We start from the raw sequence: 20,434 nt of genomic DNA on the forward strand, positions 1-20,434 counted from the left end.
ATGATTGGCCGAGGAAAAGATTTCAGACACCTCACCGCTCAGAATCGATACGGAAAGGCCTTAGAGGGCGCCATAAAGGATCTCAGTAAAACCATCCCTTCCCCTGGGGCCTCGGTTCCCGCAAATTTTGCGGTCAAAAAGGGCAGGTCGCAGTGCAGTGACCACTAGGAAGACGTTCTTCACAAACTTTGACACTGCTGATACCCTTCTCTAACGACATTGTGTGGCTGCATCTCAACTACAAGGTGTACAACTTTGCTTCCACCGTTTCTTCCCAAACATTTAAGGCTTTAATGAAACAAATTGGTTACACATGTATCATTCAAAGTATTTTCCATCGCTGGCGACTACTTTCTCCCATCTTTCGGGCAGTGTACGAATCCCTAGTCAAAAAATTGTTTATCTTTTGAAGCGATCCACGAATCGATCCATTTGTGACTTCTTCATGAGATCGGAAGTGCTGGTCAGCCAGGCCATGCACCATTGATCTAAACAGGTGATAGTCAGAGGGAGCCGGCCGGTGTAGCCGAGCGGTTGTAGGCGCTACAGTCTGGAACCGCGCGACCGGCACGATCGCAGGTTCGAATCCTGCCTCAGGTATGGATGTGTGTGGTGTCCTTAGATTAGTTAGGTTTAAGTAGTTCTAAGTTCTAGGAGACTGATGACCTCAGAAGTTATGTCCCATAGAGCCATTTGAACCATAGTCAAAGGGAGCAATGTCTGGAGAATACGGCGGGTGAGGTAGGATTTCCCATTTTAACGTTTCCAAGTACGCTTTGACCTCTTTTGCAAAGTGGTGTCGAGCGTTGTCGTGCTGCAAAATCACTTTATCGTGCCTCTCGCTGTATTGCGGCCGTTTGTTTTTTAATGCTCAGCTCAAACGCATTAATTGCGTTACATAAGGAGCACCAATGATTGTTTCACTTGGTTTTAAGACGTCAAGTACACGACGCCAAGCTGGTCCCACCAAATGCAGAGCATTATCTTGGAGCCGTGAATATTCGGTTTGGCCGTCGATGTGGAAGCATGGCCGGGATATCCCCATGATTTTTTGCGTTTAGGGTTATCATAATGAACACGTTTTTCGTCCCTAGTCACAAAGCGATGCATAAATCCCTTCCGTTTTTGCCTCTAAAGCAACTGTACACAATCGCACAAACATCGTTCAATGTCTCTTTGTTTTAGCTCACACGGGATCCAAGTTCCTTCTTTCTGGCTCATGCCTATAGCCTTGAGACGTTTTGAAATGGCTTGCTGTGTCAGTCCCACTAATCGTGCCAATTCTTCTTGACTTTGATGTGAGTCTTCACTCAGCAATGTTTCCAATTATGTATCTTCCAAAACATTCTCTCTTCCACCACTATGCCGGTCTACGACGTTAAAATCACCGTTCTTGAAGCGTTGAAACCACTCACGACACGTTCTCTGACTAATAGTGTCCTTACCATACGTACTTGGTTCAAATGGCTCTGAGCACTATGGGACTCAACTGCTGAGGTCATTAGTCCCCTAGAACTTAGAACTAGTTAAACCTAACTAACCTAAGGACATCGCAAACATCCATGCCCGAGGCAGGATTCGAACCTGCGACCGTAGCGGTCTTGCGGTGCCAGACTGCAGCGCCTTTAACCGCACGGCCACTTCGGCCGGCCATACGTACTTGAGTGCATTCGATGAGACTCAGCCGCTCTTTTCTTCATACTGAAACAAAATACCAACACCTCCCGCAAATGACGAGAATTAGGCTCATAAACTGACATTTTCAATCAAGAACAACTTTATGATGCAAGCACAAATCGACTAATGTTTGAATGAGATTATGTTGACCGAGGTCTAAGATAACTGCCTGACATCTGCGATCTGTTTCTTTCGACCGCTACTTACCGTTATCGCCACCTATCGGCATACGGCTGATGCAAAGTTGTAGACCTTGTAAACGTGATCTGACCTCTTTGGAGGACAGTGCAAACGCAATTTTTTCTCTCTCTGGTACAGATTGGAATCAACATGCACAAGTCAACGCCATTCGACGGAATTTGAACGTGATCCGAAGCAGAAAAGGGTGCTTATTGTTTTTCAACTCTTCTATTTCGCGTCCTCCTGTGGCGTGATCACTGGCAGGGGAAGGGAGGGGGAAATGTGATGACACTGACACATAGGTGAATAAAACGGCAAAGTGTCCTCCTAAAATCCCCCAGTTCGGAAAAACTCTCTGTGCCATCCACCCGCCTTTGTCGAGCAGCTTGAAAACGCACCTGTATAGACAGAACCCGTGGCGACAGTATCAAGCGCTTGCAGCTAGGCTACACTGCTGCTCTTTCGCCGCTGCGCTTTTGCACTTACACCTGTTAGTGGGCCGTCCTGAATCGGAGAATGTCGAAGGGACTGCCGGTCTGTAACTGCCCAGGACTCTGTCACGGTTCCGTCTGTACAGGTATATTTTTAAAATTCTCAATGAAGGGAGGACGGTGCCACCGAGGGTTTTGCCGACATGGGGGGTTTATTGACGCATGAGTCAATGTAACGTCTCTCTGTGATCACGCCACAGAAGGACACAAAATCGGAGGGCTGAAAAAGTATAAACACTTTCGCTGTTTCGGATCACATTCAAATTTCGTCGAATGCTTTTTAACTGTCCCTAGTAGTTCCACTTAGTACGCGACAGAAAAATCTGCTTGTTCACTGTGCTCCTCCAAATGGGTGCGATCACGTCCGGTGGCGATGCAGGTCCGAAATGTCCTTAGAGGAGGGTTGAAAGTCAAAGGCTGTGAAGAACGTCTTCCTATCGCTCGTAGTACTGCGAATAGTCGTTTTCTACCGCGGAACGTGTGTAAGCAACGTCCCAGGGAAAGGAATGGTTTTATAGACACCATTTATGCCAGCCACCGTTACTCTCTGCAGTGTGTCTGGAACGTTTTCTTCGGCCACTTGACAAGAAAACCGTGTGATTTAAACGCTGGGCGTCGCGGTTTTGACCTCCTTTGCAGAAGCGTCAAAAAAAGGGGTGAAATTTGGGTAAGAGGAGATGTGACGACCTTCCAAGCGAGTGACACGAGAAAGGTCGCAGCCGCGCAGAATTGTGGTGAAATTTGATGCCAATGAACCCACCTTATACGTCACATGATCTTCTTAACCGTGATTTTTTTTCGAGTGTTTGAAGCGTTGTCGAGACCAAAGGGTGACGTCGCAAGGCACCATGCTTTTGCATCATTACAGAAGAAGGTCTTACGCACCTTTGAACCAAGTTTCAAACTTAAACGTCGCAATGGATGGGAAATACGGGGTTTCGAAAAGGTGATCCTTAATTTTGTTGTGCAGTGTATTTAGCAACTGTGACGTAGCTTTACTAAAGAAGATACATATGTATTTCCCAGTTTCACTTCTCGCACCACTAAAAAGATAAGTGATAGCGAATTTAGTGTCAATGACGTTGAGAAACACCTAAACGTGCTGATAGAGAAAAAAGCACAGGTCACACATACCTACAAGAACTGTGACAGAAGTGATCCACAGATCTATCGTCCAGTCTTATTGACATCCATCTGTTGTAGAATCATAGACATATTCTGTGCTCAAACATAATGAAGTATCTCGAACGTAATGAGGTCCTCCGTTACAACCAGCCTGGATTATGTGAAACCCAACTGGTGCTTTCGTTATATGATATAATAAAATCCGTGGATAAAGGAAGTGAGGCACATGGAATATTTCTTGACCTTCGAAAAGCATTTAACACGATGCCACACCAATGTTTATTAAGCAAAGTGCGATTATACGGGATATCAGATAAATTATGTGACTCAGTCGAGGGTTTATTGGTAGGCAGGATGCAACATGTTACCTTGGATACAGATTAATCTACAGAAGTAGAAACAATGTCAGGAGTCGTCCATGGAAGTGTGGTGTGATCGTTATTGTTGTACAATAATGTCTTTGCAGTCAATATTAATAGCAATCTCTGACTTTCCGCAGATGATGCGGTTATCTATAATGAAGTAGTCTGAAGAAAGAGGCAGAAATAATCAATGAGATCTTGATAAGATTTCAAATTGGTTCAAGGTTTGGCAGCTTGCTTTAAATGTGCAGAAATATAAGATTATGCACTACAAAAAACTAAAAAACATAGTATCATATTAGTGCAATATCAATGATATACAGCTAGAATAAGTCCACTTATACAAATACCTGGGAATAACAATTTGTAGTGATCTGAAATGGAATGATTACATAGGGTCAGTCGTCGGTAGGGCAGGTGGCAGAATTCGGTTAACTGACAGGGCACTGAGAAAATGCATTCATTCGACAGAGGGGAATGCTTACAAATCACTTGTGCATGCCGTCTTAGGATACTGCCTAAGTATAAAGGGCGATAAAAAAGCTCCGTTTCAAGGCGTTTCTGCAGCTTACATGCAACGTAGGGCGACTCTTGTGTGGCTATATAGGCACTGACATGTTGGAAAGGGATAAGTACGACATTAGTGACTTTCCGACGTGCGTGCGGTAAATGCAGAAACGTGAACTATGGTAATGGAAATGAGCGTTTGGTGTCATTGGTCGGGAGGCCCCTCCTTACGGGGCGGGTCCGGCCGCCTTGGTGCAGGTCTTATTAAATTCGACGCCACATTGGGCGACCTGAAAGCCGGATGGGAATGAAATGCTGATGAAGACAACACAACACCCAGTCCCTGAGCGGAGAAAATCTCCGACCCAGCCGGGAATCGAACGCGGGCTCCTTAGGACGGCAATCCGTCACGCTGACCATTCAGCTGTCGGGGCGGACACTATGGTAATGTTATTACCAGACGCGTTCGAACATGACCAACGTGCTGTTATTCTTTTCTTGGCTGCCAAAGGACAAACAACGGCAGGCATCCATTGGAGAATGATGAATGTGTGTGGGGCAGCATGCCTGATGGAGACAAGGCGTGCTGCTTGCTTCATGATAACGCACGTCCCCATATCGCAAATATCGTAACGTAGAATTTACGCCAACGCTAGAGGGAGACTTTCGAGAACACGCCCTATAGTCTTGGTCTCTCTGCATGCAATTATCAAGCCTTCGATTCTAAAAAAGCCTTGAAGTGTCGAAGACTCCTGTCGGACGAGGATGTGCATCAGACAGTTACGGACTTCTTCACGCAGCAGGACACAGTGTCTTAGCAAAGGGGTACCTTTAACTTGAGGAGTCGGTACGATGATTGCCACAATGCTGGCGGAGATTTTGTCTGATTCTGGACTGTACGGAAACTTTTAGATTGCTCCTTATATATGGTACCCATACCAAATAGAACTAACAGGGGTTACTGAACGTACGCAAAGAAGGGCGTCACGGATACTTTCAGGTTTCTTTGATTCACAGGAGAGACTCTCAGAAATGTTGAAAAATGTGAATCGACCGACAGTTGACAATAGACGCAAATTATCCCGTAAAAGCCTGCTTACATAAATCCAAGAACTAGAATTAAGTGAAGAACGCAGAGACAATCTTCATCCTCCAGCGAATCGCTCCCGTAGAGACCGCGAAAACAAAATCAGGTTAATTACAACACACACACACACACACACACACACACACACACACACACACACACACAAAGGAATTTAAACAGCAATTGTTCCCGCGTTACATACACGATAGGATCGAGAAGATCCATGTTATCCATTGAAAATACCCAGTACCACGCGCTTCTCAGTGATTTGCATAATATATAGCGGGAGCGCTCTTTCAAGGTGCACCGAAAATTTTCCGGTAGAGAGTTCTCGAGATGCTATACATCTTCTTCGCATCCATAGTCATGTTGGTGCAGACAGCGTGGCGGTTTTGCAGCGTATTGATGAGTATACTAGGAGGGGTGAGCGGTGGTGGTGACGGGTCGGAGACTCCAGTGGGAACACTACCGGCAGTAAAGAATGCTTTCATTCCACCTCGCTACGTCCTTTGTCTTGGCTGAGCGCAGCGAAACACGCGCTCTGGCTGCTTCTTATCACTTTTGCTAAAAGACGATACTTAAGTATGACGGCCGCTGTCTCGCCCCTTGTAGTTAGTTCTTTTGTTATCTTTTCAAAGACAAAGAAGCATCTGCTACCCCATTGGCAATTTTTTCCTCCAGTTCAGTTAATTACTTGCACAATATGAAAATAATGGACCGCTCTATTTCATTTACTGTTGTTGGTTACCAGTCACAGAAGAAACGCCCTTCTCCTCGGTAGTGAACTGCGTGTTCTCCGTTTCTTCTGGGACAGACGCGCCGCTCAGAAAAACGACAGGCTATATTTTACTTGCGTGAGCCATTTGTTAGCTGTCTCCTCTGAGGGCACGTAAAATTTGTCTTGACAGAAGTCTGGAAACAATAACGTTACAGAGCTTCTGCTCAACTTGTTTCAACGAATTTACAAAAGACTTAAAAAACTGTCCACATAAGTGTTATAACTTCTGTCATGTTTGCAGACGGAAGATTTAAATTGGCAGTAATCTCTGATTCGTTATGGTACAGTAACAAAGGATTGGGCCAAACGTTTCCTGCACAAATCCGAGCAGAGTTTCTTGATATTATAGTGACAATTGTGGAATTAGTCATAAGAGAATTTAGTGCATTACACAGGGGCGTTTAATAAAAGTGCCACATATTCCTATAGGAGGTAGTATTAGTAAAACTGTACTCAAGAGCCAAACAAACTGCCGCACCTGCTTATGTTGTATAGGGCCCCCGCGAGCACGCAGAAGTGTCGAAACGTGACGTGGCATGGACTCGACTAATGTCTGAAGTAGTGATGGAGGGAACTGACACCATGAATCCTGCATATCTGTCCATAAATCCTTAAGAGTACAAGGGAGTGGAGATATGAACAGCACGTTGTAAGGCATCCCAGATGTACTCAATAATGTTCATGTCTGATGAGTTTGGTGGCCAGCGGAAGTGTTAAACCCCGGGAGAGCGTTCCTGTAGCCACTCTGTAGCAATTATTGACGTGTGGGGTGTCGCATTGTCCGGCTGGAATTGCCCAGTCCGTCGGAATGCACAATGTCCATGAATGGATGCACGTGGACAGGATGCTTACGTATGTGTCACCTGTCACAGTCGTATCTAGACGTATCAAGGGTACCATATCACTCCAACTGCACACACTCCACACAATTACAGAGCCTTCACCAGCTTCAAAGTCCCCTGGTGACATGCAGGGTCCATGGATTCATGAAGTTGTCTCCATACCCGTACACGTCCATCCGCTCGATACAATTTGAAACGAGACTCGTCCGACCAGGCAACAAGTTTCCAGTCATCAACAGTCCAATGTCAGCGCTGACGGGCACAGGCGAGGCGTAAATCTTTGTGTCGTCCAGTCATCAAGGGCATACGAGTCGGTCTTCGGCTCCGAAAGCTCATATCGATGATGTCTCGCTGAATCGTTCATACACTGCCACTTGCTGCTGGCACAGCATTGAAATCTGCAGCAATTTGCGGATGAGTTGCACTTCTGTCACGTTGAACGATTCTCTTTAGTCGTCGTTGGTCCCGTTCTTTCAGGATCTTTTTCCGGCCGCAGCGACGTCGGAGGTTTGATGTTTTATCGGATTCCCGATGTTCACGGTACACTCGTGAAATAGTCGTACAGGAAAAATCCCTATTTCATCGCTACCTCGGAGATGATGTGTGCCATCTCTCGTGCGCCAATTATAACACCGCGTTCAAACTCACTTAAATCTTGATAACCTACGATTGTAGCAGCAGTAACCGATCTAATAACTGCGCCAGACACTTGTTTTATATATGCCTTGCCGATCGCATCGCTATATTCTGCCTGCTTACATATCTCTTTATTTGAATACGCAAGTCTATACCAATTTCTTTTGCGCTTCAATGTAGAAGAAAAGTTTCTATAATGATCTGTCTGGAAACTAATTCCTATTGAGACATGAACCAATTTGTCCTCTCATTTCCGTCTGTCTGTTACGTAGAAGTAGACACTATAGGGAGTGCTGCATGTGATTACCACACATCCTGAATTATCCTGCAGCCCTTCTTCGTAGTGAACCTTCAGATACATCTGGCTCCATTTGAGTTGCGTCACATGCACTGCTCACCCGCTCCGTCGACGAGTTTCCAGTTCTTTATAATGTTCCATAGCCATAAATCCAACGGATTCAGGATCGGTGAACGGTGAGGTCATGCTACAGGACATCCTCGCCCAATCCATCGCCCATGAAACGTTGCGGCGTGGTACTGCCACACGACCCGTGGGAAATAGGATGGTGCCCCGTCATGCATAAACAACAGTCGATGTCTTTCCGCGAGGGTAACGCTCTCCAGCAGTGCTAGTGATTCACCGAGCAGAAATCTGTTAATCAATCTGGTAAAGTGTATGGCCCTGTGTGTCTCTCACCGAGAATTCCTGCCCATACGTTGATTCTGAAGCGATCTCGATGCGCCACGTCCATGATTGTTCCAGGATTTGTATCTCCCCACACGTCCATATTGTGGTAATAAACACCATAATTTCTTATGAATCGTGCCTTATCTATAAATACAATGGAGGGATGCGAATTATAGATTTTCAGAGTGACGATTTTTTTAAAAATACCCTGTAGAGACAAAGCCAGAACGTCTTTCACTCGATGTGTTAACATTGATAAAGGATTGAACCAAAGGTTGATGTGGAATTTCTGACAGACCTGCATGATATTATGGTTATTAAAGTCGATAGTTGCCGCGAGATGAGAGTGCACTGCGAACCTCATAGACGACGACTGTAGACGCTCAGTACTTCGCTCTTCACATGGCTATTCCAAGTAGTGACGTACTGATTACCAACAACTTACCTTAGAAATGAATAACTTAGGTTCAGTCAACTGAAATGAAATCACTGCGAAACGAATGAGTGGTGCGTCGTTGTGAAGCGTTTTCTAAGATTCTGCCCATGGATAACAGGTTTTTCTCCGATGTCCACAACCGCAACTGTGTAACTCCACAATTAGTATTTCAGGGACACTCTTCGTATTTTCAAATCAATTAAAGCTGATGTACATTACTTGTTTAATCATAAGGCTCTTAACAAAAATTTCTCTATGTCGAACTTGAAGTGTGCAAAGCAGTAACACAATCTAGTGATCAACTTCATGAAAACTACTTACAATAAAATTAAAAAAAATCATGAACATTGTTTATGAAACGTGCCAACAGTCCTTTAGGAGCCGTCGATGAAAGTGAAGATGTGGCACTTACTGTCTGCGTCGACTTCCTCTATCATCTCGGCCAGGATCTTCTTGTTGAAGGGCTGCCCCATAAGGCGCAGGATCTCCTCCACCATGTTGGTCGAGATGCTGCCATTCTTCTCACGGTCGAAGGCGTCAAAGCACTTCTTCAGCACTGCAAGCAAAACAGGAAGTGGTGTAAGTAATGTGGTTTGTCATCCGTTAGGCAGGGGATGATGGCAGCAAAGCAAGGTAGTGTGAACACAAGGAGGCAATCATGGATTCGAGCACGAACAATCACACGCAAGTATTCCCATGACTGCCTCGTCGTGTCCCTACAGGATATGACGTAGGAGACTACATGCAGGAGTGGTATACAACAAAACAGCGCTGTAGATTTCTGTCTAGCCGACAGATGTGACTAGATTTACAATAGCTGCATACACGGCGCATATTGTCTGCTGAAGCAAGGTCAACAGTTTGTGAATCGAGGTTTGAGAGAAACGGTCTTAACCAGCAGGCATGTAGCACGATCACGGAAACGAATGTCTAGAAGAACTGCTCTGCGTTTGGTTCTGTTTGCCGTGCAGATTGCATAGGGCGCCTTTGTTGTTGATCTTGTTGTATCCCTACTGTCTCAAGAGGAGAAAAATGCAGATTTTGTGAAGAATTATACTTTGTGTGTCATTTAGCATCGGTCCCGAGTACACAATTAATTCCATGTGTTTTCCTCCGTAGCTTGTGTTGTAGAATAGTACATTTCAATCAGAACTTGCGAATGACCACAATATTAGCAACAGCATCGAGAATTATGACATGTAAATATAACATGTAATGTGCACCATCATAATTGCATTTAAGCTAAAAATGGCAGATCAATTATAATATCGGAAAAATTGTAATTAACTCACACTGGTCACCAGATCTGGAAGGATGGCGAATACTTATTGTCGAGGGAACGATAGCCCACGTCTAAGAATTTGTAGGTAATCGTAAAAACAGTTGCCGTGAGGAAATTAGTAGCAGGGACCATCAACAGGAATTTTAATTCTTTTAAATAATTTAGTTGCAGTTATCTTTTACATTGCCCTTGCGGTTGAAACGGGTACATTCATGAAGGAGAAAAAGTCCATGGGTTTTGTTTAACACCGCGCCACGAATCTTTGACTTCACGATTTCCTGCCGACAAATATACACTCATGCTCATAAATTAAGGATAATGCTGATATATGATGAAACGGCGCTCTGGTGGGCGGTTTGCGGGTTGAATTCACCTCGAGGTATGACCATGCGGTGCACTGGACCTGCGGTCGTTGCATTGTGGCGCCGGCAGCAGTAAAGAAAAGGTTCAAATGGCTCCAAGCACTATGGGACTTAACATCTGAGGTCATCAGTCCCCTAGACTTAGAACTACTTAAACCTAACTAACCTAAGGACATCACACACATCCATGCCTGAGGCAGGATTCGAACCTGCGACCGTAGCGGTCGCGCGGTTCCAGAGTGTAGCGCCTAGAACCGCTCGGCCACCCCGGCCGGACCGGCAGCAGTCCACATACGCAGAGGTGTGTAGGTGCATGTCAGCGTACGGTGCAGCGAGTAAGTGTGCAGACGTTTTCAGAGGTGCTAATGGTGACTGTGTGTTGAAAATGACCCAAAGAACACATGTTGATGACTTTATGAGGGGTAGAATACTAGGGCGACTGGAGGCTGGTCAAACACAACAGGTCGTAGCACGGGCCCTCTGTGTGCCACAAAGTGTGATATCAAGATTATGGCAACGATTCCAGCAGACAGGAAACGTGTCCAGGCGCTACAGTATGAGACGTCCACAGTGTACAACACCACAAGAAGACCGATATCTCATCATCATTACCCGCAGACGGCCACGGAATACTGCAGGTAGCCTTGCTCGGGACCTTACAGCAGCCACTGGAACGACTGTCTCCAGACACAGTCTACAGACGACTGAACAGACATGGTTTATTCGCCCAGGGACCTGCAAGGTGCATTCCACTGACCACTGGTCACAGGAGAGCCAGTAAAGCCTGATGTCAAGAACACAGTACATGGTCATTGGAACAGTGGTCCCCAGCTATGTTCACGGACGAGTCCAGATATAGTATGAACAGTGATTATTACCGGGTTTTCATCTGGCGTGACCCAGGAACAAGATGCCAACCCCTTAATGTTCTTGAAAGGGACCTGTATGGAGGTCGTAGTTTGATGGTGTGAGGTGGATTTATGATTGGTGCACGTACACCCCCGCATATCTTTAACAGAGGAACTGTAACAGGTCAGGTGTATCGGGATGTCATTTTGCACCAGTATGTCAGCCTTTTCAGGGGTGCAGTGGTCCCATCTTCCTCCTGATGGATGAAAATGCACGGCCCCACCGAGCTACCATCGTGGAGGAGTACCTTGAAACAGAAGATATCAAGTGAATGGAGTGGCCTGCCTTTTCTCCAGACCTAAACCTCATCGAGCACGTCTGGGATGCTTTCGGTCGAGGTATCGCTGCACGTCTTCAAAACCCTAGGGCACTTCAGGAGCTCCGTCATGCACTGGTGCAAGAATGGGAGGCTATGCCCCAGCAGCTGCTCGACCACCTGATGCAGAGTATGCCAACCCGTTGTGTGGCATGTGTACGTGTGCATGGTGATCATATCCCATATTGATGTCGGGATACATGCGCAGGAAACAGTGGCGTTTTGTAGCACATGTGTATCTGGACGGTTTTCCCAACTTGTCACCAATACCGTGGACTTACAGATCTGTGTCGTGTGTGTTCCGTATGCGCGTATGATATTAGCGCCAGTTTTGTGTAGTGCCACGTTGTGTGGCACTACATTCTGCAATTATCCTTAATTTACGAGCATGAGTGTAGTTCCAACAAAAATTTTCATCACCACAAAACTGTTATTCAGCTGCGCTTCAAACTATAGGTTTTCATGAATTTCCCATCCTCCAAGTTGCTAACGGCTAAAAGCAGAAACTGTGTCGACATGTAAGTGTCGATATTCTTTCATTGGGTAGGGGCCGAGATCAAGACTTCGGGACCCAAGATCTACTCCACTGTCAGAAATGCTTATTTTTCCTCTCTGTACATTAGCTTAACACATTCTGCGTAATGGACGCTACAAATGATTCTACTCATGCATCTTTCACTTTAAAAAAACGAGCGAGGCGGCCCAGTGATTAGCATACTGGACTTGCATTCGGGAGGAAAGCGCTACAAACGCGCATTCGGTTATCCAGATTTAGGCTTTCCCTGATTTCCCTAAATCACTCCAGGCAAATTCCGGAATGGTTCCTTTGAAAAGGGCACGGCCGATTTCTTCCCCCCTCCTTAACGCAATCAGAGCTTATGCTCCGTTTCTAATGACCTGAATGTCCACGGGAAGTTAAACCCAATCTTCCTTCCTCCTTACTACTTCCTTCATTTAATTAAAATGTCTAGTATCGACTGAAAGCTTATGTCTGGTCGTGGCACTACTATAGTGTGAACTAGGCTACTGTTACACATCATTACGATTTATCGTAACTTGAGCTCCAGTAAGCTCCTCTGTACTATAAAAGGCGAAGGAGATAAAGTTGGAGAAATTGATAGTATTTGGCGGACCTGAACGCATGTTCCCCATTCTTCTTCTTAAATCAGACTGTTAATGGTAGATGATTTCCTCTCACAGCGAGCTTTAGTTATCCCGACAACTTTTCAAAGGAACTGTGCATTGTATCTTCGATTCTGTGTTTGTACACACAAGTCTCCGAGAACAGAAGTTTGAGGAGCTGTAGACGCTTTATTCTGCCATGGGTTTGCAGTAAAACGTAACGGTAAAACTCGGTGAGCGAAAACCGATGCAGCGAGAGTGCGGGCTCGCCAACCGCCGAAGGTTACTTGTCTTTTTGCAGCCGATGCGGGCGGACGAATGGACAGTCGGCTAGCTCAGGTACACTAGATCAGGCGTGACGACCTGATGTGTTTCCTCGATACATATACGACGGTGAGTCAAATGAAAACCTTAAATTTGTAATAACAAATCGGAATTTTTCGCTGTTATCCTGTAAGTTGGTAAGCATGCCACAAACAGCGTGCAGAATAGACTACAGGTGGCAGCATAGTGCAGACGCACACATACTGTCGCAGTATAAAGATGGCCGCCCCACTTGCGACTTCCACCAGGGAAGAACAGCGTTCTGTTATTCGGTTTTTGGGTAGTGAAGGTGTGAAACCTCTTGAAATTCATCGACGAGTGGAGGTTCAGTACGGTGATGCATGTTTGTCACAGCAGCAAGTCTACGGATGGAGTAGGAAGTTCGCAAATGGCGTGACTTCAGTGGAAGATGCTCCTCGTCCAGGTCAGGCACAACGAGTTGTGACACCACAGAACATTGCAGCAGTTGAAGCCATAGTGATGGAAAACTGCCGAGTGACACTGAATGACATTGCAGCATGTTTACAGATTAGTCATGGGTGTATGGTGTGCTCCAGTTTCACGAAGTGTCTGCAAGATGGGTGCTAAGGCAGCTGACTCCTGAAATGAGAGTACGACGTGTTGATGCTTGTGAAGAACTTCTTCGGCGCTTTGAACGAGAAGGTGATGGCTTCCTTGCAAGAATCGTTACTGGGGACGAAACCTGGGTTTACTTCCACCAACCGGAAACGAAGAGAGCGAGCAAGGAATGGCGCCATTCCTCATCACGAAAATCAAAGAAGTTTCGAACAGAACCATCAACAGGGAAGATTATGCTGACTCTCTTTTGGGACGAAAAAAGCATCATTTTGGAACATTACATGCCTATAGGAACCACTGTCACCAGTGCATCATACACAGATATCCTAAAAAATCATCTGCGGCCTGCAATCAAATCATAGTGACGTGGATTGCTGTCAGCAGGTGTCCTTTCGCAACATGACAATGCAAGGCCCCACACTGCCCGTACAACAGTTGTAACAATCACAGACCTGCATTTTGAGTGTCCTCCTCATCCACCATTCTCACCACACCTTGCTCCAAGTGATTTCCATATGTCTGGACCACTCAAAGACGCAATGGGAGGAAAGAAGTTCCGTTCTGATGAAGAGGTACGCCACGCGGTGCATGAGTGGTTGTGCGGACTACCAAAAGAATTTTTTTCTAAAGGCATTTATGCACTTGGTAAGCGCTGGGGACTTGCATTGAGATTATGTTGAAAAGTGATACAGCTTTGTACCATTTCTGCACAATAAATAATATTTAAGGTTTTCATTTGACTCACCCTCGTACACTGCCGGAAAAAAATTAGTACATCTGGAAAGATGACGTCGATTTTGATACCATGACCCTAAATGTCAACTGGGGGATAGTAGATGTAATGATAATGATTCCAACGTCGTCTGCCAACAGGGTACATCGTAGCGTAGCTATCAGATCTCCGTCTGCGTCTACCCTTTAACAGGGAACGCTCACAGCCAAAAGCCTCAGTGTTGGTGCAAACTCGAGAAGGAAGCAGGCAACTATGCCACACAGATACACTCGCGCTTCCTACTGTCAACTGAGCAAGCTTGAGAGGGATCAGTTTGTGGCCTTCCGAATGGATACTCAAGTTTGACTTGCTGCGACAGTTGCGCAACGATGCTGGTATCAGTGGTCACGTGAACATTCCCACACCCATGAACGAGGTTCTGGAGGTCTACGCAGCAAAGACGACACCCAGGACAGTCCTTTTGTAAGGGCAGCAGTGGCAGATCGTACAGCTACCACAGTACAGATAGAGGGCATGTGAGCCCAGAGGTGTCAACACGAACTTTTACGAACCGATTATTAGCAGTGTCTCTAACCGAGCACGTGCAACCAACTACGCTTGCTTGACTAGGTGAACAGGTCGAGCAGGCGTGGCATAACGTATCCCAGGACAGTATTCGCGATCTGTACGATCGACTGGACGCCAAAGTCAGCTCCTGCATTGCCACCTGGTGGGGGCTACACTGCGTACTAATATGGGTGTTTAAGCATGGAACGATACCTGGTACCTCTGAACCGCTCGTACTGTTGATCTGCAAATGTAATCATTTCATGTGCTCCATATGCAGTGTTGCAGCAATAAATCTTAAGTGAATTGGATACTTCTAAAAGGTGTACTAATTTTTTTTAGGCAGTGTAGACGTCACAAGTGATCCAGTTTTAGAGTCAGAGTGTAACAGACTTTGGAACACATGTGGTCAAATAAGAAGGAAGACATAGATAACATTCTTCCAAAATTTGTGAAACCACTGGCGAAAACAGCAACGAAGCGATTATCCCAGTTGGTGTATAGAATACATGAGATTTCAGACATATCGCCGGCCGCTGTGGCCGAGCGGTTCTAGGCGCTTCAGTCCGGAACCGCGCTGCTGCTACGGTCGGAGGTTCGAATCCTGCCTCAGGCATGGATGTGTATGTTGTCCTTAGGTTAGTTAGGTTTAAGTAGTTCTAAGTCTAGGGGATTGATGACCTCAGATGTTAAGTCTCATAGTGCTTAGAGCCATGTGAACAGATATATCATCAGACTTTCGGAAAAATGTCATCGGCACAATCTTGATCAGTAGATTCCGGTGAACATTAATAAAACCGACAAACTGCAGAGACGTATTCCTGACTGGAAATGAAGGAAAGAAGATCCTATGAACATGTGTCCAGAAACGCATCGTTGCCACGGCAGATGACACAGACGAAAGACAGTTCCTCTGACCACGTGCCGAGTGTTCCTTGAGTGTTGCAGGCTGTGCGATTGACGCAGCGTACTGTAAGCAGCAGAATGGTCCGGTATTCGAGTCGGGAACAAGCCGAGGTGGTGTTTGTGCGTGGATAAGCAGATGGAAACGGTAGAGAGGCAGCATGTCTGTATCAAAACGAGTACCCTCACAGGCGCTAACCACATCACACAACATTTCAAGCCATTTTTGGGCGTCTGTGTGATCATGGATCTTTTCAGACAGACGAATGTCCAGGGAGGCGGCGGTCTGTGCGTACACCAGGTACGCACAGACACGGAATATTGGATCGAACCCTGGTACAGGCTCCAGACAAATGGCCTGCCAACATGGTGTTAGCCAAAGAACGATTATGCATGACAACGACTACGATCTCCATCACCTGCAACGAGTGCTAGGACGCTGAAAAGCGCCCTCTATTTGTAGAGAGTGGGCCGCTCTAATTCATGAAAAATGTCCCTTAGTACAGCATAAAGCATTGATGTGGAATTTAAGGGTATTAAAATATTTTAAAAGAACTTTATAAAAGAAAGAAATTAAATTATTTTATAGGAAACCATACTGGTGCAAAGTTTGTAGCGCTCGAAAGAGCCCTCTGTGGACTGGTATTATACATAAAAGATATTCCCAAATTTAACAAATGAAATGTCGATGAGGACATTATCATTAAAAGCTTTGAAAGAACTTCAGAATATTCAAAAATATTTTCTGCTTTTTCCATCTGGCGATCATAGAACAAGTGGCGCTCAGGAGGAGGAGGAGGAGGAGATTAGTGTTTAACGTCCCATCGACAACGAGGTCATTAGAGACGGAGCACAAGCTCGGGTTAGGGAAGAATGGGGAAGGAAATCGGCCGTGCCCTTTCAAAGGAACCATCCCGGTATTTGCCTGAAGTGATATAGGGAAATCACGGAAAACCTAAATCAGGATGGCCGGACGTGGGATTGAACCGTCGTCCTTCCGAATGCGAGTCCAGTGTGGCGCTCAGGAGTACCCTCGATAGAAAGAAATAATTCATACATAAAAATGTTGCTAAGCATAGCATACAAAAAATCAGGGCTTTGATATCACTAAACTTTAAAAGCGATGTAGAAAGTAATAAAATTTTCGTCTTTTACTCTTATTTGGCGCTCGTAGATTTACTACTGCGCTGTAGACGATGCACCGATCAGATTCTCAAGAAATTTTTTATAAAGAGGCAGTAGGCTAGTGCGTGGTTAGTTATGACAGTGAACTCTAGGTTCCACATTCAACACGTTACTCTGTAACTGTGACAAATGATATGTTGCACAAATTTGCATTATAACTGATTTCTTAAGAATCTTGATCTCTAAACCTAAATTTTAAACCATTTGTAATTTGGACCATTTGTAATTATAAAATGATTTTTTGTAATAGATCTGAAGATGGGCAGCTGCCCGAAACTGATGATATGGAGATAAAGGACAGCGATCTTAAGACTGCATTTGGACACTTTTTTATAACTAACGGTCGCGGTAAATGCGTCAAGACGACTACGTCTAGTTTTCAGTGCAACAAAAATGCAACCACAGTTACAAATTTCACCTTTTTATTTATTCGGAGCCTAGTTTCTCGCCGGGACCCATTTTCAAATCATCGTAACAGATAGTCAAAATTTTATTCCCGAAAATACAAAACCGTATCAAAAACAGATTGTGGGTGGGGCAAATAAAAGTGGCTTGGACGAGTGGATATGATAGGACGTGGACGTGTGCAGTTAACCACACCCCGTGGTGCGCACGCCTACAGGATGGAGCAACTGCCCATATAGCCGCCCGAATCTTGGAGCACATTTACACAGTCTTCACGCGTGACAGATTTGTTAGCGGAGCCCAGTCTGGTCGCGGCCCTAGCTGGCCATCCAGCTCAGCTAATCTGTCAGTGTGCGATTACTTAGTGTGGGAAGTCCTCAAGTCTAGGGTGAATCGCAACAACTCTCATAGTCTTCAAGTACTGTAGCAGAATATTTCGGATGAGATTGTAGCAATTACAGCAGTCTAGCTTCGATCCGCCTTCAGCAACCTGCTGACCAGGGCCCAAAAGTGCCAATAGTTGAATGGTGGTCACTTCCAGTGTCTGCTATAGTTAGCACTGTATTTCCTTTCCTCTGCTGTGTTTCGTTGTACCCTGGAACTCTGCTCTCCGGGCCACTACTATTTGACCCACCCTGTACGTATTATGAAGTGCAAATGGACAGCTATAGCGCGTAAACTGGTCATTTAAACTTGATAACATGTATATATTTTTCCAATGGTTTTTGTATTTCCGGAAATATCATTTTGACTATCTATTACGGTTATTTGTAAATGGGTCCCGGCCCAAAACTAGTCATCGAGTAAACAAAAAAAAGTGAATTTTGCAACTTCAGCTGCCTTTTCGTTGTATTGGTTAACAGAAGTCGTTAACTACCAATCATTCCAGCATGCTGGAAGTTCGTACGTCTAGTTTTGATTTGGGTAACGTGTTTTCCCCTCTCTATAGCCATTTTCAAATCATAAACAACGTTACAATTTGCAAACCGTTCTTACAGTCAAGTGCATTAAATGGTCAGATGCCAGCTCATATCTATTCGGCAGGACGTTGTAGATGGAGTGCGCCGTCAGGCTATTGTAGGCAAAAAGTCTGTGCGCGTGCAGTAGTTGTTGTGCACGCAAAAGTATCGGTTAATGCAACAAACTGGCGCGAAAGGACACACGTTTTAATACATTTGTGAACTGCGACATCTGTGCTCCTGTCTGAGAGACTAGCCACTTGATGTCAGACTCTCGGCTACCGAAAGAAGAGAACGCTTTTTGTGTTATATGACAAAAGCGGGACCTTCTTGCTTTTTATTCTCTTCGTGATAGAAAGAGTTGTGCGCAAAAACGTTTTACACAAAAACATCAGACCAGATGAAAATAGAATTTCAGCGGAATTTCTGTATCTTCTTCTTCTTAGCGATAACCCTGTGTCGTACGGGATCACTGTACGCAAGATTTGGCAAAATCGCGGCCGGATGCCACTCACGTCGGTAGTCAGTTACCCAACAGACTCGTGAAGTTCTCTGGTCTGGTGCTTCTGTGCTCTAGTACTGTGTACCACATATGAGATATTTTACCTGCACAGGATAGAGTAGCATGGAGAGCTGCATCAAACCAGTCTCTGGACTGAAGACCACAACAACAACAACCTGCTCAGAGGAAGAAATTCATTTTCACCTGTTACCCTTATGAAATACATGGACACATATCTCCATTGATATCCCCAACAAAAGATTAATGGAAGTTATTTCGCGATTATCAGCTACAGATGGCTGCTTTTGTTTAATTAGAGGAAATAAATAATTTTACTTTCTTGTATTTTGTCCACAAAAATACTTAATTTTCTTTTCAAGAGCGAAGAAACACTTTTTATTGTACCCAGAGTCCTACATGCATACTTTCAGTTCAGCATGTTCTATTAAAGGAGTTTTGTTACTTTATGAACTCGAAAGAACAACAGTATAATATCAAGAGCAGGGGATTGAAGCCTTCGGCTCAGAAGACTTTATACTAGTATTTTTATTATGAGGAAATGCAAATATACTTACAGTGGCACTACAGCATCACCGATGAAGGAACGTTTTTATGTGCGTCACTTCTCTGAATTGTTGAACTCTGTTCTGCCTGTGAACGTACTTTCACTGGTGCGTATTGCATTTTCTGAGGCGAAAATTGGGACCAGCCCAGTATTCGCCTAAACGAGCCTGGGAAACAGCCCAAAAAAACAGGCTCAAGGTGGCCGATGCACCAACTACGTCGCTGATCCGCCGTGCAGATTCGAAAGGGGTGTGACACACCATCATCTTCTCGCAAGCTGGCACACTGTGTGTTACGCTATACGCACAGGACAGCTGCACTTCTGTATAATCCTGCATGCCAGTCACAACATTGCCATGATAAATTTGTGGCACTTTATTTCCGGTTCTTTGGTAACACAGAATTTGGTAAATCAGTTACCTCTAAATACTTTTCGACAGGCAGAACATCCGTTGTGACTGAAAGTGCAGTGCTAATTAATTACATTTCGTTTTCCATGTTACACGGATATCGACACCTTCTGTTGCAAAAACACAGATCGTTTTGGTGGTTACGAAGCAAAGCTTTATCTGGAGGCAGTTGCAGGATCCAAAACGATCAGCAACAATTATATACCCTTTACAAAGATGTCTTTCAAAGAGACGAAGTTTCCGTATGACTGTATTAATTGTATCACACAGTCCTTTCATTGTAGTGGAACATTTATGTAAAGGCCTCTTTATATCAGAAAAATAGTCTGGGCAGTTATAAGAGTTGAGGGACATGAAAGGGAAGCAGTGGGTGGGAAGGGAGTGAGACAGGGTTGTAGCCTCTCCCCGATGTTATTCAATCTGTATATTGAGCAAGCAGTAAAGGAAACAAAAGAAAAATTTGGAGTAGGTATTACAATCCATGGAGAAGAAATAAAAACTTTGAGGTTCGCCGATGACATTGT

At 44.9% G+C, this 20,434-nt stretch overlaps 1 protein-coding gene across 1 annotated transcript in view; it reads right to left on the bottom strand.

The window, feature by feature from the left end:
* The window catches only part of LOC124794947 (troponin C, isoallergen Bla g 6.0301), a 152,678-nt gene that overhangs the window by 19,717 nt on the left and 112,527 nt on the right, over nt 1-20,434 (bottom strand). The window contains exon 3 of the mRNA XM_047258665.1: nt 9,222-9,365. Within this exon, the coding sequence (XP_047114621.1) occupies nt 9,222-9,365 (144 nt within the window). The remainder of the gene's footprint in view (nt 1-9,221; nt 9,366-20,434) is intronic.

The sequence above is a fragment of the Schistocerca piceifrons genome, chromosome 1 (genome assembly GCF_021461385.2).
Source record: "Schistocerca piceifrons isolate TAMUIC-IGC-003096 chromosome 1, iqSchPice1.1, whole genome shotgun sequence".
In the NCBI taxonomy this organism is placed as follows: Eukaryota; Metazoa; Arthropoda; class Insecta; order Orthoptera; family Acrididae; genus Schistocerca; species Schistocerca piceifrons.